Source organism: Epinephelus lanceolatus, chromosome 18, assembly GCF_041903045.1.
Source record: "Epinephelus lanceolatus isolate andai-2023 chromosome 18, ASM4190304v1, whole genome shotgun sequence".
Lineage (NCBI taxonomy): Eukaryota > Metazoa > Chordata > Actinopteri > Perciformes > Serranidae > Epinephelus > Epinephelus lanceolatus.
In genome coordinates this window covers 36,152,372-36,179,011 of record NC_135751.1, presented here as the reverse complement: position 1 = coordinate 36,179,011, position 26,640 = coordinate 36,152,372, and the positions used below count along the sequence as shown (strand labels likewise).

Sequence of the window (26,640 nt, the reverse complement as noted above, 5' to 3'; positions counted from 1 at the left end):
CTGAGCCTGTCAGGAAAAACATACACTTCCAGTGGACCCAAGTGGAGACATTGCAGTCTATTTCGTTGCTGGTTGCAGTGGTCTCACTCAATACTGGACCAGTTATAACAACTGTTGTCTCTATCGGTCACTTAAACACAAAAACATGGGAAATACTGTCCAGGTTGAAAAATACCTAAGTTACCATTTAACCAAGCTGTGAATGAGTCTTTGCACACACATCAAAGTAAATGATGAACCATGTTATTTTCAGCAGCCCAAACCTGCTTCACAAACCAGCACACTGAACCGCCAGAAACTAAAACTACTGTCTGTACAAGTAAAACAAGATTTGATTTGTGACAACATTATTGTTTATTTGTGTACTTACAACATACCAAAACAAAGACATAAGCGTAAAACAACTAGGCTTACAAGCAGGGTGAACAGGGAAACAGTAAGGATGATGCTTGTAGCAGCCAAGAAATAGATCAGCAATAATACAGCTAGTGTCCGTATCTGTGAAAACATGACAAACAAGGAGAGAGAGAGGATGTTCTGTCAGTACAGATGTTCACTTAAAGGAATGTTCACAACTTTTTACTGTCTGAGGAAATTAGTTGTAGCCAAACTAAGATTCAATGCACGGCCATACATCTGTGCTACAGTTTCGAGAGTTATATTTGAATCTACAACTGCTGATACTCACTTCTGAAACTCCCACTCCCTGTTGTCCAGAGGGCACACCTGTCGCGTTTTCAGCCAGCGGGAAATACAGTGGAAATGGAAGGCATGCTGGGGGAGAGAAAAACATGCACTGTATAACTTAATTGTCTATTGTTAATGTAAATTTATCTCAAACCTGCATGGTCAAAATGAATAACTAATTAGATATCTAACCAAGGCTATCTTTTAATTACAGGATTTAATGCTTGATTCAGATTTTTTTCTCCCAGTCCAACATTTCTGGCAAGACTGTTAACATTCATGTTTGAAGTGACACAGGTTTGACATCAGTGTGGACAGATCTCTGCCCCGAAACGCCTCACAGCAACCAATAACGTCACACATACGCGTGTTGGAACGACAAAAATAGTCACGTGTGAGAGACAGGCATGTGGGTAAAAAATGAACGACACAGTGTTACAAGCGTTAATGTTGCAAATGATTTGCTGCAGAGGTTGGACAGCAATTTGTCATATGTTTAGGGTGAGGGTGAGAAAACAAAGGCAAAAAATAGAATTTGTGTGTATACAATACTCTGAAAAAAATCAAACATGTCACACGAGAGCAAAAAAATCAGATTTAGCCCAAGTCGTATCTAGCCAAGCAGACAACTTTGGTTTTATTTTCAAAGGATTTAAGATATCCATCTCTTGAAATTTCTGACAATTTTTGTTTGTGATGTTAACATTAAAAGTTAGATTTCACCTGACATACACCAGAGGCCTCGTGAAAAGCTGTTATTGGGAACCACTTTGCACTTGAAGGGTAAAAAATGACAACCATAATTGGCCCGATCAGAGACATGTATATGTTAGAGGCTGGTAGAGACTCACATTGCAGACACCCCAGGCTACAGTGCACTCCTCGGAGGTTGCAGAAGCTTGGTTGGCCTGGCACTCTATACCTGAGGAGAGAGGGAGAAATCTGTCAACAATGCAATTTCACAAAACACACTGACAAGTCTGATGAACGGAAGTCAGAGCCTAACACTTGTTGTCAAAGCTGCTGCCATGACTGAAAGTCATTTGACATTCATAGTCCAATTTGTGTCAGAATCCAAAGCTGTGTGGAAGCGAACTCACAGAGATCCATAATGTGGTTCCTACAGATCGCACAGTTATCCACCACAATGTCCCACGCCCACAGCGCCACAGCATTCCACTGGTGGGAAAATCAGAGTCACAATCAAAAATTATCTGACCAACACTTCCATTGCAAGTGGACTTGTTGACAGTGGTGTGAACAGAGTGAATGAACAGCTTCACAACACATGTCAACATTTCATATTTCAGATAAAAACATTTTAATATGCTCTTGTCTTATCTAAGCAGCAGACAATATGGAAACAGAAAGTGAACAGTAGCGCCCAAGATGTTTGACCTGATGGTCATCTTTACAGATAAATGTCAATAGGAAAGATTTTACTTGGGAGTTTATGAACCAAATCAAAGAAATTAAATTGTAGGTAGGTAGAGGGGGCTGTTGAATGATGTGACACAAAACAGTTTGGCTTCATACTGTTACATTACTGTACTTATTCTAATATTTTCAGCCAGATGCCATTTAATTTATAAATAGAAAAGGCATAGTATCTCTGCTTCTTTCATACCTCATACTGAAATACAAACTCAAGAGCTTGACTGAAATAAGAGTTGCAACATCACCTTGTCGTATCATTACATCTTATTGATATACCGTAGCTAATGTTAATTGGTGAACGTAGTCATGAAAGCCGGGTTCCCAAATCAAAATGTTTAATCAGTCGGTACCGTTAGCGGCTACTTTGTTGAGAGTTAAGCACAAAATTCAGTCACACCTTATTTAAGGTTGACCTGTAGTCCGATATTACAGTTTAAGTAAGTCACAGAAGTCTTGTAATTCCAGTTTTTGACTGTTTGCGGGGGCTGTCAATCTACGGAAATCAGGTTTAGCTAAGCTAACTTAGCTCGCAGAGTTAAGAGCTTTGTTGTTTAACGTTACTCAAGGTTTAATGTTAACATGGGGATTTGTTTTCTGTTTTGTTAATTACATCGTGATAAGGGTTAGTGATATCCGTCACTTCACTAAAGACTCTACGTATATTTTTTAGCTATAGCTAAAAAGAGAAGTGCAAATTCATGCCCTGTTTGGAAACAGGCTAACAGCTAACTAGCTAGCTACTGCCTTGTCGGCAAGCTACAGGGAGTTAACTGTTTGGAGAAGGCTAACAGCTAGTTAGCTACTAGCTAGAGGGAGTTAACTGTTTGGAGCAGGCTAACAGCTAGTTAGCTACTAGCTAGAGGGAGTTAACTGTTTGGAGCAGGCTAACAGCTAGTTAGCTACTAGCTACAGGGAGTTAACTGTTTGAAGCAGGCTAACAGCTAGCTACTGCTTTATCGGCAAGCTACAGGGAGTTAGCTATTTGGAGCAGGCTAACAGCTAGCTAGCTACAGCCTTATCGGCAAGCCACAGGGAGTTAGCGCGAGAAAGCTAACGGGTATGCTAGCTAGTTAGTGGCTGTGAGATGTGTTAACGATCATTTGTGGCTGCTGGAAGATAATACAGGTTCTTAACACAAAAACACCGAGTCACTCTATGAAACCGTACCTTCTTTACTTCAAATCGCTTCTTGCTAGCTCCACTGTTTGTGCCGCTTGGCGTATCTACATCCATAGCTGCTGCCATCTTGAAAGGAGAAGTTTCGCGTGAGGCTTGAGTTACCCGGAAGAAACACAGCGATTTCCGTCAGTGTATTTAGTGTGTTAATCCGGGATTTTAGTCGTTTGTGTCGTGATACGGTCATTCTGGAGAGGAGCTGGCTGTTCTATGTTGCTTAAAAGAACTGCAGCATTTGACATTTCATTGGCATATAAAATGGAGGACAAAGCAAAACTTCAGGTTCCACCGAGATTTGAACTCGGATCGCTGGATTCAGAGTCCAGAGTGCTAACCATTACACCATGGAACCACATAGCACCATGAGGAGACTCATGACATCATAAAGTTGTCTATATACTCTGTGTTTCATGACGTGCTTAGGCCACACAGGTTTCTTATAAAAGTACAGAACCCATGTTTGGGGCTGGTTGTGTATGGTGATCTTATTTCACTGTAGCTCTCACTTTGAAATAAAAGATGGCCTTGGTAATAATGGTAACAATGATCAATGGGACTATCTTGACTCCATCTGTCAAACAAACCCTGTTATACATGTATATGTCCTTCAAGATTAGGAAGGGAACAGGCTGAGGTCTCAGGTTGCTTCTTTCTTTTATTAAATTCCACACAGAGCATTTAATAAAATAAAATAAAAACAGTTACAGTGTCTTCTTCTTCTTTGTCACTTTTGGTGCTGCTGGTTTCCTCTGAGGTTTATTCCTGGTTGGTTTCAGTGGTTTAGTTTTGAGCTTTGCAGGCCTTGCTTTGACTCCAGGGGCCTTGGAGAGGCTGGGTGATTTTGCTTTCTTCGCTTTTGGAGGGCCAGGGGCCACGGCAACCTTCTCACCTGGAGGAGAGCTGCTTTCTGGGCAGGACGTGAAGACCTGGATGTCCCTGACCCTCTGACCTCTGAGCTCAAGAGGGTGACCACATGTGGCGATCACCTCCAAACTTACATTCTCCATCCACCTGAGAGACAGAAGGGGGGCAGACACAGTCAGATAATTATTGTAGCTTTACCCCCCTGATCATGAAGCAGTGATGCAAGTTCACAATCTTACTACCAACTGGAGACATGCAAGAAAAGCTTTCTTCACAAATTCAGTGTCAGTGATGAGTAATTGATATACCCATTTTCATTTGGGGAAGATGTTTTCCTTTAAATCAATTTCAATTTATCAATTCAGGGAAAGTCTGCGCTAACCTGCGTAGCGGCAGCAGAGCACAGTCACACAGCAGGGGGTTGTCCTGCAGGTCGATCACCTCCAGACTGGTGAGTGGGCTCAGGTCAGGAAGCTCCTCCAGCTGGTTTCCTCTCAGAGTCAGAGCCCTCAGCCCTGGACCCAACCCCGCCAGAGCATCCCTGGACATCTGGATGGTGATACAATTTAAAGAGCTGATCAGCTAACATGATAGATTGAAAAAAAGACAATAAAATAAACTTTATGATGCATGGAACACTTAAGACATAGGGAACCTTCTCCACGCCCATGTGATCCATGTAAAGCCTCTTCAGACTTTGGGATATTGGCTTGAACACGTTTGGTCCCACCCAGCGAATTGTATTCTGAGACAGGCTGAGCTCCTCCAGGTTAGAGGCCTCAGACAGAGCTTGGGTCGGCATCTCTGTCAGCTGATTGGAATCCAGGTGAAGTGTACCCAGGAAAGCAGAATCCAGAGCACCCTTGGCAACAGCCGTTATGGTGTTATTGGTCAGGTAAAGTTCCCTGAGTTTAGGCGTTACTGAGGACAGCAGACCAGTGGGCTCGAGCTTGGAGATGGCATTTCGCTCCAGGTGTAACACAAACAGATTTGGTAAGACTGCCAGAGCTACAGGGGAGACACAAAGAAACAGAGAATATCATGTGTTTTAGTTTACTGTTTATTCACACACATAATTACAGTGTATATTCCTGTAACTGCAGCCAGACTACCACTCACCTGATCCAGGGAACTGCACCAGTCGGTTCCCTTCCAGGTGAAGATACGTGAGCTCGGTGGCTCCAGTAAAAGCTCCAGGGTCCAAGGATGTGAGGTCATTGTCAGCGAGATATAAGTAAAACAGGTTTTTCATACCCCGAAAGGCACCGCCTTCGATTTCATGGATTTTGCAGAACTCCAGGTGAAGAGAAACAACTTGGCTGGTGCCTGGGAAGCTGTTGGTAGGGAGGTAGTGGAAGTGGTTACTGCGGAGGTCGAGCAGCTGTGTCTTGGTGGGGAAGCCTCGTGGGACTTTGGTGTGACCCTGAGCCTCACATGTGGCGTGCTGGGCTTCAATCTGGGGAGGGTCAGATCACAGTGGAGTATAAAAAACCAAACATCTTATTGGGATTTTTATAAAAGGTGACTGACAAAGCATTCAGATGTTTTACTGAAAAATTAGTTGCTTAATTTGTCTGTCTGTATTGCGGTGCTCGGTCGGGGTCACTGCCAAGGGGTGGCTGGAACAGCGCCAGACTTCAAAGCCAATATTACATAGTGGCCATACCATGTAAATACAACTTCTAGGTCCGTCACGTGATGACTTTGGGCCCAAAGAGACTTTTTTCCATAAACTTACATTGTAAAAGAGACGTCCGTAAATCAGTGGATACCTTTTGTTGAGTGTCACAGCCCCTGCAAAATAACCTGCTTCACTTTCGGAACTGATCCATTCAATCCAATAACATTTCAAATATCAAGAAGAGCTGCATGATTAAATAATTTTATCCCCATTCACAGTAGCGGAGGATTAAACAGTCCCCACCTCCAATGCTATATCAGGTTCTCTATTATATTCATGGGGGCCTTGGCCACCCTGATAAAATTGCTGGACCACTGGCACCCCTCACGAAAATAACTGGAGGCCTCTCTGTGGTGGTTTTAAACTTGAGACTGCTTGTGGTAAAGATGATAAAGCTGGTACTCCAACTAATCCGAGGATTGACAGTTTGATCCCCAGCTCTTCCGGTCTGCATGTCGAAGTATCCCATGGCAAGATACTGAACCCCAAATTGGCTGTTCCATCGGACTGTGAGGGTGTCAAAAACTGAGTAGCAGCTGGCACCTTGTATGGTATGGAAGTCTTGGACACCAGTGTGAATGGGTAAATGTGACTTCAGTGGTCAAAAGACTAGAAAGGCGCTATACAAGTACAGTCCATTTACCATTTCCATTTCTTTCCAGTAAATGCTTTGTTCTTCACAATCAATGTACTCCTTCAAATTAAAGCTATTTATATATATATATATATATATATGTTTTTAGGTAAAGGACAATCAGCTTATTTGAAAAACAACAAATCCCCTAACAAATGTATATACAGATACATATCTAAAATATATTCTAATAATCTAAAAATCTGTCATTTTTCTACAGAGCAGCTGATGTTGGAGCTGGACTGTTAAACACTCACATCACAGTCGCAGTTAACTGGACACTTGACTTTCTGTTTGGGCTTGGCTGTTGGTGGGGTGCTTCCTGTGCTCTCATCCTCCTTCTCGATCTCGTCATGCAGCGCCTCCCCCCTGCTGCGGCAGCGCAGGTCCAGAGGAACCACAGCCTGCAGCGGCTCATCAGAGAGGTGAGGTGGTCCGGCGCAGGCTCCCAGCAGCTTCACACCACCGACAGTCGCCCACTCCCTCAGGGGCCGCATGTAGCAGTTACAGTACACTGGGTTGCCTTTAAGAAAAATAAGTAATGGATGTATTAAAGAAGAGACATGGTATGTGATTATCTTCCATGTCTAAATCTGTGTCAATAAAAAAGTGTCAGAACACAGTTGTACCTGTCAGGTTGAGGCTGGTCAGCTCTTTGGGGCCTGAGAGGGGCTCCAGGTAACGGAGCTGATTGTGGCTGAGGTCCAAGTGTGAGAGGAGGGGGGCGCGGGACAAAGCCTGATCTGACAGGTCCTGAAGCGACATGTGGTCGAGGTGGAGGTGTGTAAGCTTTGCCATGGAGACGGATTCTTCCCCGAGGTAGGTCATGGGGTTGTGGCTCATGTCCAGGCGCGTGACCTCAGGGAGTCTGTAGAAGGAGAGGAGAGTAAAGCATCCTTAGTGTCATGAAGCTGGAGTGGTTAAAAATGATGAGGTACTGATTCAGGTAAAATTCAGTCAATTCTATGTAGCCCCAAATCACATGCATGCGAGTGGGCGGGCAAGGTTCACACTTGCTGCTTCTTTTGTCATCACAGCAGACAGGCACGCTCCCTCTGTTGCCTCTCTAAGCCCAGAGTGGGGAGGATGTGCTGTATGTTTGAACAAAAATGTACAACCATGTAAGCTGAGTTATGTGGTTTTAATGGCATTTAGCTGACGTTAAAGATGACCTCTTTTCCTAGTCATCAAGTGTTTTTGGTTATTTGGTTTGGTTCATTAGCGACTAGGGAGAAGCGCAGTTGAATGGGAGAGAATATTTCAATAAATCATTCAAAGAAATAGTCTTACTCCAAAATGTCCCCCTCACTTCTGAATGAATGGCGACCCAGCTGATGAGAAACTTTTGCAAAATAATTCCTTTGTGTCTCAGAGTAAACATGAGTAAACATCTCAAAATAAAGAGAAACTATTGATGAGAAAATAATGAGTGACATCAGAAAGAAGAAACTTATCAAAATAATGACTTAGTGTCTCAAAATACTGAGAAGCGCTTTCAAACTAAGGACTTATCTTAAATTAATGACTTGTTATCTCCAAACAATCAGACACTTTCTCGAAATAATAACTTAGATATCTCAAAATAATGCCTTAATAACATTTGTCATTATTTTGAGACACTAAATCAATATATTTTGGATACTAAGTCATTTTTACAAGAAAGTCTTTTATTATTTTGAGATACCAAGTCATTATTTTAAGTTACTAAGTCAATATTTTTGAATATCAAACCATTACGTAGATAAATAAAGTGATTATTTTGTGAACAAAGTCCTTATTTAAAAAAAAACAACCGTCATTGTTTTAAGACACTAACTCATTTTTTCAAGAAAATTTCTGATTATTTTGAGATAGCAAGTCGTTATTTTGAGAAATCCTCTCATTGTTTTAAGACACTTACTCAATATTTTTGGATACTAAGTCATTATTTCGAGAATAAAGTCCATTTTTTAAAGAACTTTTGATTTTTTTGTGACACTAACTCATTATGGTAAGAAAGTTTCTCATTATTTTAAGTTACTAGGTCAGTATCATTATTTTAAGAAATTTTATCATAATTTGAGGATAGTAAGTCAGTATTTTAAGTTCAAGTAAGTCAATATTTTTTAATATTAAACCATTATGTAGAGATATTAAGTCTTTTTCTTCTTGAGAACAAAGTCCTTATTTTAAAAAAACTCATTATTTTGAGAAATCCTCTCACTGTTTTAAGACACTTACTCAATATATCCTGGATACTGAGAAATTTTTGAGATAGTAAGTCATTATCTCAACTTACTAAGGTGATAGTTTTTGGATACTAAGTCATTATTTAGAGAATAAAGTCCATTTTTTAAAGAACTTTTGATTTTTTTGAGACACTAACTCATTATTTCAAGAAAGTTTCTCATTATTTTGAGTTACTAAGTCAATATGTTTTAGATACTAAGTCATTTTTTCAAGAATTGTATCATAATTTTAAGATACTAAGTCATTATTTTCTGGACACTAAATCATTATCTATAAATACTAAGTCATTATTTTGAGAATAAAGTCCTTATTTTACAAAGATCTCTTTTTTTTTTGGGAGACACAAACTCATTATTTCAAGAAAGTTGCTCATTATTTTGAGTTACTGTGACAATATATTTTCCATATTATTTTTCTGAGAATAAAGTCATTATTTGATTAAAGTTTCTCATTATTTTGATATATAACTCATCTTAAAAATGTTTCTTATCAAGATTTTTTTCAACACATTCGCGGAAAGGAGCTTCCATTCTCTTACCAGTCTCATACTGGTCAGTATATCAGTAAGACATCTTCAGTGATAATATAATCAGGTTTGTTTGCTAAAATAACTTTACCTCTTGTTAGTAAAAGGCTGCTGCACTTGTTCCTATAGTGACACTGATGAGAGGTCATAAGCCCCATTTGATATTAAAATTATACTTGCATAATGCCCATAATGATCCCTCAGGTGGTCTCACCTGGTCATGGTCTGAGTGGGAAAGAACTGCAGCTCGTTGTGGTCCAGGCTGAGGCGGCTGAGGGTGAAGAGTCCAGTGAAGGCTTCAGGGGCCAAGTTGTTGAGGGAGTTATGGCTGAGACGCAGCCACTTGATACTGTTCAGGCCCTGCAAGACCAGTCAGATGCCAAACATTATAAATCACCGGGGAGTGTGTGCACTTCATGTGTGTGTTCCTGCATTTGTATTTGATATTAAAAAGTCTAATCCCATAAATCTGTGCACCTGGAAGGCCATGTTGGGGATGTAAACCAGCTGGTTGTGTGTGAGGGCCAGCATGTTGAGGAAACCCAGCTGTGTGAAGGCTCCAGGCTGGATCTCCTCCACACGGTTATGGTCCAGGTGCAGCTCCTTCAAGGAGGAGAGGCCGTCGAAAGACTCCTGAGGTAGGAGGTAGAGAAGGAGGGAAAGAGACATCAGACAACCTTATATGTGTTTGTAAAATGTTTAAAATATTAACTCAGTCTCCTCTCACCTGGTAAAGGATGTCAATTTTGTTGTAGGCCATATTCAGGGAGACCAGGCGACCCAGGGTCCTGAAAGCGCCTTCCTTCACCTTGATAATGTTGCAGCGCTGCAGGTTGAGGTGTGTGAGGTAGGGCGTGAGGATGAACGCCCCCCTGGACAGCACCTGCAGGTTGTTGTTCCTCAAGTCAAGTTTTACTGTGATCTGTAAGAGCGACAGAACACAGATGGTACCTAAGACACTTATCTTCTTGCTGCTATAGCTGTACAGCAGTATGAGTGGCATACAAGAGGTCTTAACCTAATTTATTTAGGATGGTTAAGGATTCAAACTGAAGAAACATCTAAAATGCATCAAAAAGACATCCTCACCTCGTCTATTGTCGGAGGAATCTCCGTTAAGTTCTTGCCAACGCAGGCGACTGTAAGTTTGTTGCTGTCACAGCTGCACACTTTGGGACATTTGCCTCCTTCAGCGGGAAAACTCAGCGCCAGAACCAGCAGGAAGGAGGCAGCAGAGAAGAAATGCATCTGTGCCAATAAAATATGTTAGAAATATGATTAAAAAGTCAAAGCTGTAAACATTTAACAAATACACCTTATCTTCAAGAAAAATATGGTGTTGTTCATTTATCTTTATTGTTAATTTTTTACTGTTCATTGTATTTTTTAATTATATTATTATTTTATAATTCTCAATGAATTTTTACCTTATTTTTTGTATCACTATTATCATGTCTCTCTTTTAATACCATTTTTATCTTTTTCGCCCCAGTCATTATTATTATTTATTTGTTATCAACTCCTTATTTACTCAATTTTCATTAACATTATTATGATCTCTACGGTATTTTTTTTTTTTTTTTTTTTTACAATAATTTGTGTTTTTATTTTTAATTAAATGTTACTCCAGATATTTTTGTCACTATTACATCTGCACTTAATTTCCTTTTTATTGTTATTTCAAATTTAGTGATTATATTATTAATGTTATTCATTTTATTATTTGTTTCTCTATTTGTTAAGTCCTTACTTCATTTTTATTATCCTTATTATTTACTCTATCTTTATTTCTATTTTTTTTTTTTACTGTAAATTGTTTTTTATTTATTTCTAATTAATCGTAAGTTTGGTCTTGTTGTATCACTATTACATCTGATTTATTTCATTTTTATTTTATTTCAAATTTGGTTATTATTATCTTTATTATTTACTCCTTTATTTGTTATTAAGTTCTCTTTTAATGTATATTTTTACATGTATTTTTATTAATTTCAACTCCAGTTTAATTCTATTGCTTCCATTTCTTTTAATTTTTATCTTTGATTTTATTTAAAACATTGATATTATTTTTTTTAATCATTATTATTGATTTATTTTTTTTACTATGTCCTCTTCACTTAACCTTTATTATTACTATTATTCTTCTCTATCTTTCCATGTAGGTATTTACGTATGTATATTAACATATGTATATTTACTTGGCATTAAAACCTAAGACACTGAATTATTAATTCATGTATGCTCTGAAATTTTCAATAAACAAAACTGGGGAAGAAAAACTTAAAGCTGTTGTCAAAACTCTTCACCAAGTATTTGTACAAGCAGACACAAGCTCCACCAAATTTGAGTGCTTAGAGAACGTAACAGCGTTTTAAATTAAACATATAATGAATGCTTAACTGTTCAGACTACTACCTGAATTACTGACGACTTATTTGTCTCTTTATGTTGCAACAGATTGGTTAAATATATAAAATATTTTGGTTGTTGATTTTCAAACACTGTATTTACTTTTCAATACCTCAAATCTGCACGAGACCATCTCATCAGGTGAAAAATGTTGCGAGAAAAAACTTAAAAGTCTGACCTCAAAAACAAAAAACAAACTCACTGAAGAAAATAACTGTCTTACCTTCAAGCAGAGTGCCACGCTGTCACAGCCGGTTTTGACTTCAGTTATCTGCCGCTGACTTTTTAATTTCCCTCTGAGTGTGCTCAGCAGTTACTGTCTGTGGTGCAGCAGGCTAACAAGCAAGGCTTTGGTAAATTCTTCTACATGACCCCTGATCCCTGAGCCCCCTCACTGCAAATTAACACCTTGGCTTTACATTTTCTGTCCAGATAGGAGGCTGAAACACAGGGAGCAACTGTTGGTTTGTAGCATCAAGGCTTTTCGTTTCTTTGACCCCTCCAGTGCCACAAAACAAATTAGATCAGGAAACAAGAACAAATATAGAAAACCTGAGCTTTCTCCATAGACTCACTGTTACAGGGTAACCTCAACATTTCTTAACCTGGATCCTTTTTTTGATGTTGTGTCGTAGTAACTAATGGGAACAACTTTTGTAACTGACCCAGCACTGAGTGAGATGAACAGGCTGCAATGTGACCACCTGCATGTTCACACTGTCAATTTACATCCACTTCAAGTGTTTCTTTTTGCCACTGACATGCTCAAATCATTATTTGAAGTGTCTGACAACATTATGGAAAGGATCCCTACAGTAAAAAACCTTTTGTTTAACCAGACACAGCCCTGAATTTGTTATCAGCAAACCCACCAGACTCCATTTAAATAAAGAGTATTTCATCATTGTAAAGCACACTTAATTCAAAGTCGCCAGAAACAGAGCCCAGGCGGACATTGTCTCTTCTTTGAAGGCGGCACAGCGCATCATCAGGTTGAACTCCCTGGACTGGATATTATTTACACTAACAAGCTCAAAAAGAAAGCCCACAGTATCCTCACAGACATTACACACACCGGTGACTCCATGTTTGAACTGTTACCATCTGGCAGAAGGTTCAGGACGATCAAATCAAAAAACAATAGACTGAAAAACAGCTTCTATCCCAGAGGTGTGCCCTCTATTGCTCCACCATAATACACAGGGTTAAACATGCACGTGTCTATCACTGCTGCTGCTGCTATCTTATCCTTTTACTATTTTATTTTGTGTAATGACAATAATGATTAATTCATCAATTCATTCAGACCAGAAGGCTCATCCTATGTAAGTGAAAGGACTCCTCACCTCCAACATATGGACATTGAATTAAGGATGTTACATCTCATTTCGTTTGTTTCTGGGTTGATGGACAGGTGGGGTTATCTTTGTGTCCCCACTGGTTCTGTGTTTATTAATTCTCTGTATATCATAAAAACACCTTGTTTTAAAAACAAAGTCGACAGAAACAAAATAAACCTCGCAAAAATCTTCTGTTCACTGTCCCAACAATCACCCACTCTGGTTTGGTTGTAATAAACCCTTAATTCACCCATTTAGATGTGACAATGTGCTGCCTTTATACACACTTAAATTAGTGTTTATTTAAATGGAGTCTGGTGGGTTTGTCGATGGCAATTTCAGGGCTGTTTCTGATTAAACAAAAAGCATTTTACTCTTTAACAGAAAGGTCTGTCTCTGTAGAGATTCGTTCCATAATGCTGTCAGTGGCAAAACATGTCTCGAGTGGTTACACTGCAGGTCGTTTCGTAGCTGCCGGCTGCAGTGCGCTCGCTCAATACTGGACCAATTTAAAAAAAAAGTTGCTCTTATGAGTGATTTAGAGACACAACATGAGAAAACAGGATCCATTTAATAAGCAGGGATAAAAACGGATGTATTTTTGTTGCAATAAAACCTCATACAAGCTGTTTTAATGCTTGATTTCCATGTACTCGTATGTTCTTGTGATTACTGCTTTAAAGAATATCTTTCTTTCTTTTTTTTTTAAGATATTTTTTGGGGCATTTTTGCCTTTATAGATAGGATAGTTAAGTGTGAAGGGGGAGAGAGAGAGAGAGGGGTAATGACATGCAGCAAAGGGTCAAAAGCTGGAGTTGAGCCCGGGCCGCTGCGGCAACAGCCTTGTATATGGGGCGCCTGCTTTATCCACTAAGCCAGCAACGCCCCAGGAATATCTTTATTTCTTGAATAAAGATTCTACGCAGTTAATAGGCAAAGACTTTGAAACGCATCCAACACTCAAACCAGCTTTATTTCCGCGTCACAAAATCCAGAAACTCTGCACCATGTGCCTCACTAAAGGCAAAAAATACATAAAGATATATTTCATCCCTTTTGATTGTTCTATGGTACTTTACAGTCTTCTTTTGATAATATTTATCGGTCAATATATATTTAATCACACCGCTGTTTGACCGTAATATTGAATTCAATAAACATTTAATATAAAACAACAGCTTAGTAAAAGTTAGATATGAAATAGAGAATGTACACAAGCTACAGTTTCAAGCCAGGGTCGATTGTAGTTCTCACCATAGTGTGATCTGTGGTTCACTAACCAGCAGACAACACACAGACCTTAGTTAATGTGAGGAGTGGGGCGTTTTCTTATCCATCAGAACACAAAGAGCATTAAGACCAAGTTGTCAGTGCCGTCCTGTGGTTGTGTGAGTGCACACGAAGCACTTCAGTTAGTCCACACCGTAAGAGCATACTCCAAAACACCAAGCATTCAAGTCCAGTCCAGAGGAAGAGGTTTGATGCTGAACTTGTGAAGGACAGCAGTGACACAGTGAGTGTGTCTAAGTGGAGTCTGTTCTTCTCAAGTGCTGCTCTGCTTTATTTGCTTCAGGTTTGGGTTCATGTGTGCTGGTTTCCAAAAGGTCCATCAGTGATCAGTCAGAGCTCAGTCTGTGTGTGTATATGTGTGTGTTTGTGTGTGTGTGTCCACAGTCCTCAGCCCTCAGACCTGACCCTCAGCAGTGTTGACTGGAGGCTGTTTCTGGCGGTGCCACATGACTCCAGAGCCTTGTTGTTTCTGTGGAAGATAACACACACGATTAGAGGTTCATTTTACACACACATATCTTATCATGAGGGCTGTGACTAACTTTTCTGTGAACGTTTCCCTGTGGTTTTGCTGTTTACGGTCAATATAAATACATGTAGGTAATAACACACAAAAGAAGTCCCCACATGTTTAATGGATTGTTCGTCCCCCTCGTGCCCTACGCTGTGGTTGAGTGGGAGAGATGGAGCGATGGTGGCTGCAGACAGGTGCTGGCGATCAGCACAGAGGTAAAGGTTCACAGTGAAGAGGGAGTTGGGCCAGAAGGCAAAGCTTTCGATTTACTGGTCCATCTACGTCCCAACCCTCACCTATGGTCATGAGCTCTGGGTAGTGACCGAAGAATGAGATCACGGATACAAGCGGCAAAAATGAGTTTCCTCCGTGGGGTGTCTGGGCTCAGCCTTAGAGATAGGGTGAGGAGCTCGGACAACCGAAGGGAGCTCTGAGTAGAGCTGCTGCTCCTTCGCGTCGAAAGGGGTCAGCTGAGGTGGTTCAATATCTGATCAGGATGCCTACTGGGCATGTCCCACTGGTAGGAGGCCCCGGGGCAGACCCAGAACACGCTGGAGGGATTACATATCTCATCTGGCCTGGGAACACCTTGGGGTCCCTCAGGAGGAGCTGGAAAGCGTTGCTGGAGAGAGGGACGTCGGGGGTGCTTTGCTTGGCCTGCTGCCCCTGTGACTCAGCTTCGGATAAGCGGATATAAAAAGGATGGATGGATGGATGAGTGTTGCTCATGGCATGATGGAAAAAGTCGAAATTATTGAGCCTTCTACAGTAAAACAATGCAAGTTTGTTTTCATGTAAACACATACAGAAGGTTGTTGTTCCGTTGTATTTCTGATAAGGTAGCTGCTCAGGTATTAACTGAAATCTCTTATAACTTTAACAATAAATGACCATAAAACCATTGCTTTAATTCATGTCATATGGACAGACAGGTAATTGTTAGCCCGCTGGAACTGAGGGGTGAAGTAAACATAACTTTATTAACAAAAATAAAATAATAAACCCATTCAGAGAGAGAAATTAGTAACCACCAGAGTGCCCCCGACCATTACTACGTGCACCAGGTGCAAAAACATTTCAGTGTGTGCTTGATTCCTTAAGACAGTTTAGTAATGGTGGTGTGTTGTACCTGAAAGCTGCCTGCTGACTGGCTCACTCAGTCACGCCCTTACCGGGACATGAAGGCCTCCAGCACAGCCACGCTCTCTTTGGGGAAGTAGTCCTGTCGAACAACGTGCTCCAAGGTGTGGAGGTGACCGGGAACCACCAGTACAGGCTTCACCTTGTCTTCACTCTGAGCAGCGAGGAGGACAGGACACAGAGATGGATGGTGAGGACGAGAGGACAGAAAAGAGTGTTAGAACAATGGAAAAGGAATCAACAGACACAAGAGAGTGACAAGGAAGAATGTGTGCAGATTAGACAGACCTTGAGAAGTCCGAGCAGCACTAACAAAGATGATACAAAGCTGTAGCCTTGGAAGGAAGGAGTGGCAAAAGCTTTCTTCAGCAGAGTGTCTGTAAGGAAAACAAAATCCTAAATTAATTTGTGACACTCTGAGGTTTCCTCCTCGTCAGTCAAGCACTTCTGTCAGTGAGAACATGAACAACAACAATTTAATCAACTGATGTCTCACCAACGCTGTCCAACACTGCAGTCTTCACATCATTATTCTCCTCCTTGTACACAGACGCAATCTTGAGGAAGGCTTCAGCTGTTTTTGTAGCATCTGACACGTCCACCTAAACAGAGACAGGAAGAAACAGTTACTGATGTCCACCCTGCTTCATTCACACTGTGAAACTGTTTATTTACATCAAGTAAACACACTGGAAAAAAAAATCTTATGCCACATTTCAACTGCACGGCGCAGCTCAACTTGACTTTTCTCACTTTTGGTACCAGCTCTTTTTTATGTATTTAGTTTTCTACTGCAGATAGTTCCCTCTCAGTGTGGGTGGGAGTCTCTGATCGCTGCATTAAAGTGCCATGAAATCATCTTCAGTGAACACTTGCTGAATCCTTTCATCTGCAACCGAACATTGGCACTTGTTAAGACTCTGCACTTGTATGCCGTAGTGTGTGGCGCAGTTTTGTCGGCTGACATTTTTAAAATGGTACAAGTGTTTAAAAATGTTTTTGGTCTACTGGCTGTATTTAAAAATGGCGAATTTGTTCAGGATGTCCCGTATCGCACTGGTGATAATTCTCTATGACCAGTAAGTGGTCTGCAGTGTTTTAACTTCACCTACTAGTATTGGCTCAGCTTGCGTGACACCTTGACCAAAGCCCAGTTTCCACCGAGCAATCCGGTACAGTTCAGTTCTATACACTTTTTTCTGTTTCCACTGTGAAAAGTTGTGGATGGTACCAATGGAACCGTTCCTTAGCGTCCCCATGTTTGGTCCCCCCTCTGTTGGGGTATCTAGCACACAGATCTGGTACTAAAAGGTGGAGCTGTGAACACTGCAGTCTGATTGGTCAGTAGAGGACAGTCACTCTGCTCAGGGCTGAGTTGTGTCTGGTTTTGAGGCTCATGTAACCACTGTTCATACCGTGGAGAGTTTTATTAGTAAACTGTAACTATAAAACGAAAGGATGTTTTGCTGCCTCTCACAGCAGCTGGAGTCTGAGAAAAATAATTCACTGGGCAGACTGCCGGCAACTTTTAAGGTAGAACATTAACTTGTCATGTTACTCAATGCATGAGTTGACAACTCAAATCCATCAGCACACCTTAAATTTCGCCTTTTGTCGGCGTGCAGCCTTGTTCTGTGGACGATAAACGAGGTGCAGACTAATAAAGGGGGAAATACAGTGAGTGCTGGACGGAGCAGTGAGTGACAACAACCCTGCCCACATGAAAGAGTACTGTTTGCAGTGGAAACGCTTAACGGACCTACGGTCTAGCACAATGTCTGAAGGGTTGCTTTTGGTTCCCAAGGTACCATACCAAAAGTGTTTCATGGAAACAGGACTTAAGATGGTACCAAAAAAGTACCAGGTGCTAGGTACTATCTACATCTATTACTAATGCACAAACCATTGATTTAAAGAAAGCCGTGTCGTACCATGCAGTGGATATGCAGCATTAAATTCCGAGCTCAAATGTCCTTAGAAGTCTAGTGTGCAGGATTTAGTGCCATCTAGCAGTGAAGTTACAGAACTGAAACTTCTCGTGTTCAAGTGTGTATGAGAACTACTGCTACACAACAATTCTTAGTTTCAAGTTATTTTACACTAATAAAAGCATAGTTGTGAATATTATACTACATTTAGGCCAATAAATCCCCCTAAATTCTACATTCTGGACCTTTATAGGTAACCACAATGATGTTCCTTTTAGCCTTTAGTACCTCTCATTAACAGACAGATGCAGTTCTGTGGGTGGAAAGTACATGACATCTTCCCTGTGTTTACCTGCTGCTCAATCAGCATCGCTCTCTTAGTTCCCAATTTTAGCAGTTTGTCTGGGGACGGGAAGCTGAGGAACGAGGAGACGTCTGGGGGCCGGGGTGCTGATGTGGGGGTCGACAGCTATGAGGGAAAAAGAGGAAAGTCAACTGTACAACAATATCAAAGACACATGTACAGAAAACAACAGCTAGTGTGGCCTTTAGATTGGACTTTGTGTCATCTATGTAATGCAGACTGACGTGGTTATGCTATCAGATGTGGACATGTCAGCAGAATTAAAATAGTAACAAATGCTCCTAGTTAACGATAAAGTGAAAACAATTATACAGAAAGATCTTTCCATTTCAAATTCATTGTTTTGCCTCTTTTCAGTCCAGAATCTTAATCTGGGAGAGTAGCAGTAGCATCCCCTAGTGTCAGAACACAAAGATTTGATCATTATTTCACTTTGTTTGGTCTTTAGAAATTCTCACCAGATATTTGCTGCAGCTGTTTGTTAGGTCGAAATTTAAACTTCACTTAACTCATGTACGCACAGGTAATTAATGTTATATTTTTTTGTGTTAACTTTTTCTTTGATGTCTCACATCACGATCATACATTGAATTTACCTTGATGCCATTGCTTTCCTCTTCCTCCTCTTCTTCCTCTTCCTCCTCTATTTCCTCGTCATCTACATCCTCGTCATCTTCGTCCTCTTCCTCGTCCTCATCTTCGTCCTCGTCATCATCTTCCGGCTCACCCTCATCGTCACTGAGGCAAATTATAAACACAGCTCATTAGTGAGGATTTTGGGATGAGATGCATTTTTCTGAATGACTGTTGATATTTGATAAAATCATGTGTAAAGTCATTGTGGAGCAGATTGTGTCCGTTTTTCAGGTACAGATGTGACGCATACTGTCTAAAACATCATAAACACGTACGTCAAAAAATAGAGCAAGTATAGTAACAGTACAGATGGGATTTACACAGGAGAGGGAGATGGGTACATGTCTCAAGCACCTGTCAACAGTGTTTGTGTAACTACTCTCACTACCAGTGGGGGGAGACAAAAGTCCTGCACTCCAGCGTTAATCTAAAGATAACTGTTTTCTACACTAGATGCAAGGCAAAACTGGATTGTTCCGGATTAAATATCTTTTCTTGATTCTCTTCAGTTGGTTTTATGAAGCAGGCATACATCGATCCAGGTTTTGATGGTAACAAATTTTTGAGATCAAGCCTAAAGGTTTACAGGTTTAAGGTCAGGGTATTTGGAATCAACTCAAATCAATATCCTCATGGGGGTGTCAGATTTTTTCCGCCGGCCCCCAGTCTTAATTAGCGACTGAAGTAAAAGGTAATCTGCTATCTGTCAAACAGCTCATGTCTTGCTGTGGTGTTATCTTGGATCTTATAAAGCCCAATATGTTTTACAAAACATAACTCAAAAACTGAGAGGGTGACATGACAGTCATTCCACTGAAAGAGGGTTTTCAATATGGAGTTCATACACCTTTGCTTTGGTTCCTCTCACTGTCCAAACATGAACAGGTCAGGTGAACTGGAGACTCTAAATTGCTCCCCAGTGCATGCTGGGTTAAGTTCGAGGCCCCTGTGACCCACAACAGCATAGACGGGTACAGAGAAGGACATGTGGAGCTAAAGTATGACATGATTACCTGAGTGATCCTAAAAGATCTCCAATGTTCATGCTTTCCATGGTGTCTTTCAGAGCTTTGCAGCCGTCCTCTCCGAGACAGTTTCCTGAAAACCACAGAGATCATTTTATACAGCGTAGTCAAAAAACTAAAACTTAATGTCTAAATAACGATTCAAAGATGAAAGTCATCTACTGTTTTAAAACCACAATCAGGAAAAATTTAAAGCAGATTTTTTGTACTTTTAAAAAGGATTAACAGCGTAAGATACTAATGTGATGAGCAGAGTTTCTCTTTACAGGTTTTACCATTTAGGTCCAGCTTCTCCAGCCGGTCCTTGTCCTTTACTGCTTGCGCCACAGTCAGAGCGGCTTCCTCCGTAATCTCGCCAAATGACAGATTGAGCTCCTGTTAAACAAAACAAAATATTTTCAGATCCATGTTGTCCTCACACACAAACACCTGTGACATGTAAATCCAATAAATTATTATTCTGAGAGGTGGTGACAGTGTATAACTTGCTCACCTTGAGGATTGGGAGTCCCTCTGATACAGTCTCTGCAATAGCTATGGCTCCAGCCGGCCGCACCAAACAGTCTCCAAAGTTTATCACCTGGATGCTGCGTAGGTGTTTCAGGGCCTGTGAAGGACACACACATTATTTATTACAGCTTCAATTGACCCTTCGCTATGTCCTGCCCTCATACGCAGACTGGCCAATCATAACATAGCATTGGGCTGGCTGTGCTCCACTGACTCTAATGCAGTCGTTTCAGATTTCCTTCATTTTCAGGCTGGTTTTGTGGATTTGGAGCTAAATGTCGTGTATTAATGATATTCGTTACCTGGAGAGGTTGGAAAAAGATCTATGTTTCTTCCCTGTTCCAAAACCAAAATCAAACCCTGAAAAGTGTAGGGTTAGCTAGCTAGCTACTGAAGATATAACCTACTGAATGTGTATTAATGTCTGACATCTCTGTACCCGAGCCATGGCGATAGCCCCCTTCTCAGTGAAGGTGTTGTCGTTGAGGTTGAGGATGCGGAGGCCTGTGTTGTGCTGCATGGCCGTGGCCAGAGCTGTCACACCAGGGTGATTGATGCCATTCTGGGGCATGTGAACCTCCTCCAGGCTGCCCATCAACTGGGAACACAAAGTGTAAGCGGAAGATTAGTCGACCTACACATCAGTTCATCTACAATAACAGACTGAACAAGTGTGATTAAGCAGTTAAATGACAATATAAGCCGCACTGATATAAACTGGTGTGAGATCAGTGTTTTAAATGAGTCATACAAGGTGCTCCAGGGAGATAAGCTGTGCTAAAACATCTCACAATGGTGGTAAGGTGATGCAGTATGACAATGTGGCATCATCAGAGTAGACTTTGTGTTCAAGCTCCAGGAGCAGTGAGTCCTGCACCTGGAAGGCCTGAGCGAGGGCAGTGGCTCCATCGTTCTCCAGGCGGTTCCTCCCTGCAACAAACACCTTCAGGCCGAGAGGGGCGCCCTCTGCACTGGATTTTTTGTGGCACTGGCTCAATGAAGCAGCCAAGATCTGAGGAGAAACACAGATGTGAATTTTTACAATCATTTTTGTTTCAGGAAATTCTCTTTAAATTCCACATAATATCAATTCACCAAAAACTTTCAAAACATCTCTCTGCTCTGATACCCAGGACTTTGATCAAATTAGTACACTGGTAAATTTAGATTCTCCCTCATGACATTACATTTTCCTTGGTAAATCCTCCATTATTACAACCACAGTAATATCCGTGGGAACCTGGAGTGATACCATTTTAAAAAATATGACAATCTAACATACATACGTTCCTGAGAAGTCAAACTGGAGGTGAGAATTTGCAAACTGTGTTAACAAACATTATCCAATGTGATGGCCAGAGGTTTAACAGCAGCTGACATTTTGACAGCATTCATCTCTTTGCCTTTAACTGACTGCTGTACTTCAGTGCTTAGACTTAAACTGAAACTTATGCAGTTAGACTGGCAATCATTAGCCAGATGAATCTGTAAACTAATGCTTTATTTGCTCTGGCAGATGAGTCTGGTCCCCACGCAGGGCGGGTTTGGTTTGATGGAATGACTGGGAACTTGCAGAGCCTTTGCTCTTTGTGTAAAAAAAATAACAGATGATGTCATTTTTGGCTCGTGGACCGTTGTGCCGGGAATACTACAGTGAGCATAACCCATCTTAGTAAAGAGAAGCCAGTCACAAACAGCCAAGATGGCTGCAGCTGATGTGGAACTTTCTGTGTGACTAATATTTTCAAATTCTGACGGCAAAAACGGAAACGCTTGTTCACAGACATATTGATGCTGCACTATGACAGCTCCTCTCTGCACTCTGTGCATGGTCCAGTAGGCACAGCTGCAGCTGGAGCAGCCATGTGACCCGCCCACCATACTTACACACAGTCAACATTCAGGCCCCTTGGTCTGGAAGTGGAAACCCTGAAGAAAATCTTAGGTAAGCGTTTAGCAAGCTATAAAGTGATTTAAAGAGAGGCGGTGAAGGTGAGGATAAAGGTTACATCTCGTTACCTATCATATGGATTATAGCTGCGTTTGGCCTGTGTTTACAGGTGTGAGAAAGAATAGTATCAGTAACATTGTTAACACTGTGCTACATTACAGAGAAATACAAAACCGTCCTAATGAACCTTCATTAATATAGGCCTATATTTTATCTCCAAGTGCACGTCACACACTGAGCGAGCTGCCTGTTAATGACGCTGTGGGCTAATGGGCATGTAGCTACTTCCGTGTTTCAGATGATACGTCATGTTTGTAGTCGACCAATGAAGATGAGTTTACATATCACCTTGGGTTCGTCCTTCACCTTCTCAAAATGATCCCACACTTTGGATTTCCTGCCCGACATGTTATTAACTAGCCTGTGGAATAACCGCAGGTACCAGCCCTGGAAATTAATCTGACTCCTGTCTGACTGCTCAGTGTGGACACTTCCTGTGTCTGTCCTTTCAAATTAAATTCACACATGGTCCAGTCATAAAGGTTTTGAGTTATTTTAACGAGACGCAGCTCCTTACAGAGCTTCACAGGCTTTTTTTCTGCGACTACGCAGCCAATGAAATCTTGCCGACTAATGACCTTTCTGGTCGACTAACATTTGGTCAACTTTGAGGGGGCAGCCCTACACTGTACTGAGTGTATATTATCAAACAATGATACTACATAAAGGAAATGTTAAACTCAAGAAAGAGGTTCTCATGACTGACCTTCCCCCCTCCGATGCCCATGCCACAGTTGTTGAGCCGTAGCTCCTGCAGTGTGTAGCAGGCGGTGCTCTTGAGCAGCTTCTCGATGCCTTTCACCCCATCTGGTCCAAAGGCATTGTCACTGAGGTCTAAAACAGTCAGCCTGGCGCCCGCCAGCATCAGAGCGTCACCCAGTGAATTCTACAACACATGGAGGGAAACAGATAAAATCAAAGGCAGGATAAGTACAGGAGTGTACCAAAGACAAAGACAATATAGTTACAACTATGTCATCATTCAGAAGTAGAGCAGGACATGGAAAGAGGGCAACATTTCAACAAGTAAGCTCTAAGAAGAAAGAAGTGCCTTACCAGGGCAGGTGGGATTTCAGAGCGCAGACGACCTGTGAACATGTCACTCCAGTAACAGCGCTGAAAGAGACAAAGAAGATACACAGTGTCAGACACAAAACAATCTTGAATAAACTCTATTGGAGCAACAAGGCAAAATCATGTTTCTATGTACTGTACCAGAGCAGCAGAGATAGTTAGATTGAAAGTAACTTAACTGGCAACTATTCTGATAATCAAATAAACATTTAAGTCATTTTGTGAAAAAGTCAAACATTTGCTGGTTTCATGCTTCTTAAGTGTGAGAATTTGATGCTTTTCTTTGTCATACATGATAATAAACTGAACAGTTTGGGCTTTTTAGACGTTGGATAAAACATACTTTTTAAAGATTTCACTTCGGGCTCTGGGAAATAACACAGGGAATTTTTCACTATTTTCTGACACTAATAACAAAACAACTAATCGAGAGGGTAATTGGCAGATAAATCGATAATGAAAATAAGTGTTAGATGCATCTCTATACGGTACAGCATTATTTTATCATTAGAAATAAAACAAAAAACAACAAGACATAAGATCAAAAGGAAAATAATCTGTCAATATTTTTAATATTTAACTCAAATGTCCAAGCAAAAATGCCAAATGTCCTTGTTTCAGGTTTTTTTTTTTTTAAAAAAAAGTAAAAATGCCAAACAGTTCCTAGTTGCAGTGTGACGAAGGTGATGAGGGCAAGATTCATAATGAGAATGATGAAAAAGGTCGAGAGTAAACACTCCAAACCTTGAACTTGCTCTTTGTCTCCAGGGCCTTGGCGATGGCCTGTGCTGCCTCCACACCCACAGTGTTTCCCTCCAACCTCAGAGCCTGCAAGTCCTCAAAGTCCTGGATTTCCTTAACCATCTCTGCCACTGCAGAGGGGCAACAGGTTAAGAAAGAGGGATGGGAGTGTTGGGATGTTTATAATGACAAATCGTTACAACCCAGACTTAAGTGTGTTAAAGTGATCAAGCCTCGCTGGCTTATAGTAAGGGTTTCTGGGACACTGACATCTGACACTCACCTGATTTGGCATCGTCCAGCTTTCTCCCCTGGCCTTTGTAGCTCAGCTCTCCGTCCTCTACTCCAGTCTTGGCCAGAGAGTCGGCCAACTGCGCAACAATGTCTGTCGCCATCGAGACACCTGAGGGACAAACACACGATTCACTTTTAATCTGCAATCTGTCATAAGGCTGCTGGAGTATCAGTTCGTTACTGGCTGTGTTAATCTTATGCTCAGTCCAATTTTATAGATATATTTATCTTCAATTTGCAATTTATATCATCCATAGTATCCATCCTCATTATTCTTGCACAGTTTTTATTTTTTAAATACCTTACATTTGCAGTACCTACACAGCTAATTAGGGATGAGACTAACAATTATTTTCATTGTCGATGATTTCCTTGATTAATCTTTGGACTTTAAAATGTCAGAAAGGGATGAAAAATGTCGATCAGTGTTGCTGAAAGCCCCAGATGATATCCTGGAATGTCTTGTTTTACCCACAACCCAAAGATATTCAGTTTATGGTGATAGAGGAGTAAAGAAACCACAAAATATTCACATGTAAATACTCAAAACAATCAACTTATCAATTAGTCATTGCAGCTCTACTGTTAAACACCTTACATTTGCACCACCTCCTTTAGCTCATACTCTTTTATAGTAACAGCTTTCTGTAGAAGTTCAGTTGGCTAGACTGTCCTTTCATTGTTGTGTTTTTGTTCTTGTGTTTCTAGTCTTTGTTACTGTGTGTACCTGTGTTTTGTATGTGTCATATTAGCTACTGGATGTCTATATTCCCCTCAGAACCAACCAAACAACCAGCCGTCCATGCATCCATCCATGGAGTTCAGTAACAGAGTTGGTTTCCTCTCTGCCCCACAGGCTGCACTAATTACCAAATAAGCACCAGAACACTGACCACCTAATAGAAGTTATTTAAACTCCAAAATTGCGTGTGGACATTTTGGCTTTAACTACCTTGTTTATTCCTGGAAAGCTGGGCCGACCTCTCCACTGAACAAAAACTGCTGAAAAAGCTGTTTTCACTGAGGGGAAATCCACCCTAAAATAATATTTACATCTGCTTCACGATATTACACTGCAGATCAGATTCAATGTATACACTTTTAGTTGTCTCTTTGTACGCTTAACAGCACACAGACAGAAATATTACATCTACAGTTATCTTAGATTAGGGACAAATCCCAGAGTTCCTGTGTATACACTAAACTAACAGCTTCTATTTTTTGGTAAAGTCAACAACATTAGATGGGATTTTGATGAAGGTAGTGACAAATTGAATTAAAATTCCTGAGTATAGGTTTTCACACTCTTTTAATACAGTTTACAACAGTCGGGTTTTGCACAATCAGACTTCTGGGGCTACACTCATCACAACTGAATGTTCTTTTGGGGTGGATTTTCCACGGTAAGCAACCGGCGGCTAGCATTAGCCGAGTGCTAACGACATGCTAACATCAAAACGGTTTACTGACAGTGGAGCTGCTATGACCGTTATTAACAACCGTCGATTCAGTAACATGTCACTTGCCTGCTGGACACTTAAAATACGTCGTCCTTTGGTTATAGGACTACAAAACGGAACATTTAGTAAGCTAGCTAGCCCAGGTTTGTAGGACAAGAGCGTGGCTTTGACACGGCCTCTCCGGGCGGCCATCTGAAAACCGTTAACTCGACCCCTCCGGTCCCCGGTTTATGTTCGTTATTGCATAAACTCCAACTCATAACTTAGTCTACTGTCAACAGAAATTAATATCTCCATTACCTGAACACCGCTGTGCCGGTTGAATCCAGTCCAGTCACACACTCCCGCTCACTCCTGGCGTTTAAAACCAAATTCAGCACACTACACTACTTGACGGCCGCACATCTGGGAGACAAGGGAGTTGTAGTCCAATTGGACTACAACGGTCCTGGGTGCGTTCATGGTCACTACCACGTCCAGTCTGTGGGAAATACTGTCTGAAATGTTTGAGCTCTAAAGTTAAATAAGTGAGTTAAAGATACAATATATTTAATCAGTTGGATTTTTAAAAATACCATCAACGTTATGGGCAAATATCACATTTATTCATGTAAAAAAACAACAACAACACAATAAATAAATACAAATAAACTTGGTTTAGAAATGAGTA

At 40.9% G+C, this 26,640-nt stretch overlaps 3 protein-coding genes and 1 non-coding gene across 5 annotated transcripts; all 4 read right to left on the bottom strand.

Moving 5' to 3' along the window:
* Positions 1-330: 330 nt before the first annotated feature.
* rbx1 (ring-box 1, E3 ubiquitin protein ligase) lies at positions 331-3,447 on the bottom strand. Its single transcript, XM_033644229.1, has 5 exons — positions 3,292-3,447; positions 1,788-1,866; positions 1,539-1,609; positions 689-774; positions 331-498 (listed from the first exon to the last, which is right to left on the bottom strand). The coding sequence occupies exons 1-5, from the start codon at positions 3,367-3,369 to the stop codon at positions 486-488; spliced, it is 327 nt and encodes a 108-aa protein (XP_033500120.1). The 5' UTR covers positions 3,370-3,447; the 3' UTR covers positions 331-485.
* Positions 3,448-3,580: 133 nt separating this feature from the next.
* Positions 3,581-3,652, bottom strand: trnaq-cug (transfer RNA glutamine (anticodon CUG)). The gene has a single exon. It is a non-coding gene; the product is annotated as a tRNA-Gln (tRNA).
* Positions 3,653-3,949: 297 nt separating this feature from the next.
* chadla (chondroadherin-like a) lies at positions 3,950-12,131 on the bottom strand. Its single transcript, XM_033645510.2, has 11 exons — positions 11,867-12,131; positions 10,324-10,482; positions 9,962-10,156; positions 9,712-9,867; positions 9,449-9,594; positions 7,109-7,347; positions 6,737-7,002; positions 5,284-5,620; positions 4,820-5,172; positions 4,547-4,713; positions 3,950-4,311 (listed from the first exon to the last, which is right to left on the bottom strand). Exons 2-11 carry the CDS (start codon positions 10,480-10,482, stop codon positions 4,002-4,004), a joined length of 2,328 nt encoding a protein of 775 aa, XP_033501401.1. The 5' UTR covers positions 11,867-12,131; the 3' UTR covers positions 3,950-4,001.
* A 1,807-nt stretch (positions 12,132-13,938) lies between these two features.
* Positions 13,939-26,390, bottom strand: LOC117267727 (ran GTPase-activating protein 1). 2 transcript variants are annotated; one of them, XM_033643716.2, is made up of 16 exons: positions 26,271-26,390; positions 24,500-24,619; positions 24,220-24,347; positions 23,458-23,517; positions 23,108-23,287; positions 21,268-21,402; positions 20,830-20,988; positions 20,374-20,487; positions 20,156-20,255; positions 19,869-19,953; positions 18,816-18,957; positions 18,208-18,324; positions 16,424-16,529; positions 16,216-16,304; positions 15,917-16,081; positions 13,939-14,742 (listed from the first exon to the last, which is right to left on the bottom strand). In XM_033643716.2, exons 2-15 carry the CDS (start codon positions 24,609-24,611, stop codon positions 15,956-15,958), a joined length of 1,653 nt encoding a protein of 550 aa, XP_033499607.1. In that variant the 5' UTR covers positions 24,612-24,619; positions 26,271-26,390; the 3' UTR covers positions 13,939-14,742; positions 15,917-15,955. The 2 variants fall into 2 exon arrangements, with proteins under 2 accessions (XP_033499607.1, XP_033499606.1); XM_033643715.2 differs by having other exon boundaries at positions 15,960-16,081.
* Positions 26,391-26,640: the final 250 nt, after the last annotated feature.

Bases quoted from the DNA above. Each gene is read 5' to 3' on its own strand.
- rbx1 (XM_033644229.1), bottom strand. From the start codon at position 3,369: ATGGCAGCAGCTATGGATGTAGATACGCCAAGCGGCACAAACAGTGGA. The intron at 1,867-3,291 runs GTACGGTTTCAT...TTTTCCCACCAG, and splicing joins AGCGATTTGAAGTAAAGAAG to TGGAATGCTGTGGCGCTGTG. The intron at 775-1,538 runs GTGAGTCTCTAC...TCTCTCCCCCAG, and splicing joins TAGCCTGGGGTGTCTGCAAT to CATGCCTTCCATTTCCACTG.
- chadla (XM_033645510.2), bottom strand. From the start codon at position 10,482: ATGCATTTCTTCTCTGCTGCCTCCTTCCTGCTGGTTCTGGCGCTGAGT. The intron at 9,595-9,711 runs GTGCACAGATTT...CTGGTCTTGCAG, and splicing joins TCCCCAACATGGCCTTCCAG to GGCCTGAACAGTATCAAGTG. The intron at 7,348-9,448 runs GTGAGACCACCT...CTCCTTCTACAG, and splicing joins CCCACTCAGACCATGACCAG to ACTCCCTGAGGTCACGCGCC.
- LOC117267727 (XM_033643715.2), bottom strand. From the start codon at position 24,611: ATGGCGACAGACATTGTTGCGCAGTTGGCCGACTCTCTGGCCAAGACT. The intron at 23,288-23,457 runs GTAAGGCACTTC...CATGTGTTGTAG, and splicing joins CTGAAATCCCACCTGCCCTG to AATTCACTGGGTGACGCTCT. The intron at 18,958-19,868 runs GTAATCATGTCA...AATTTGCCTCAG, and splicing joins GATCTTTTAGGATCACTCAG to TGACGATGAGGGTGAGCCGG.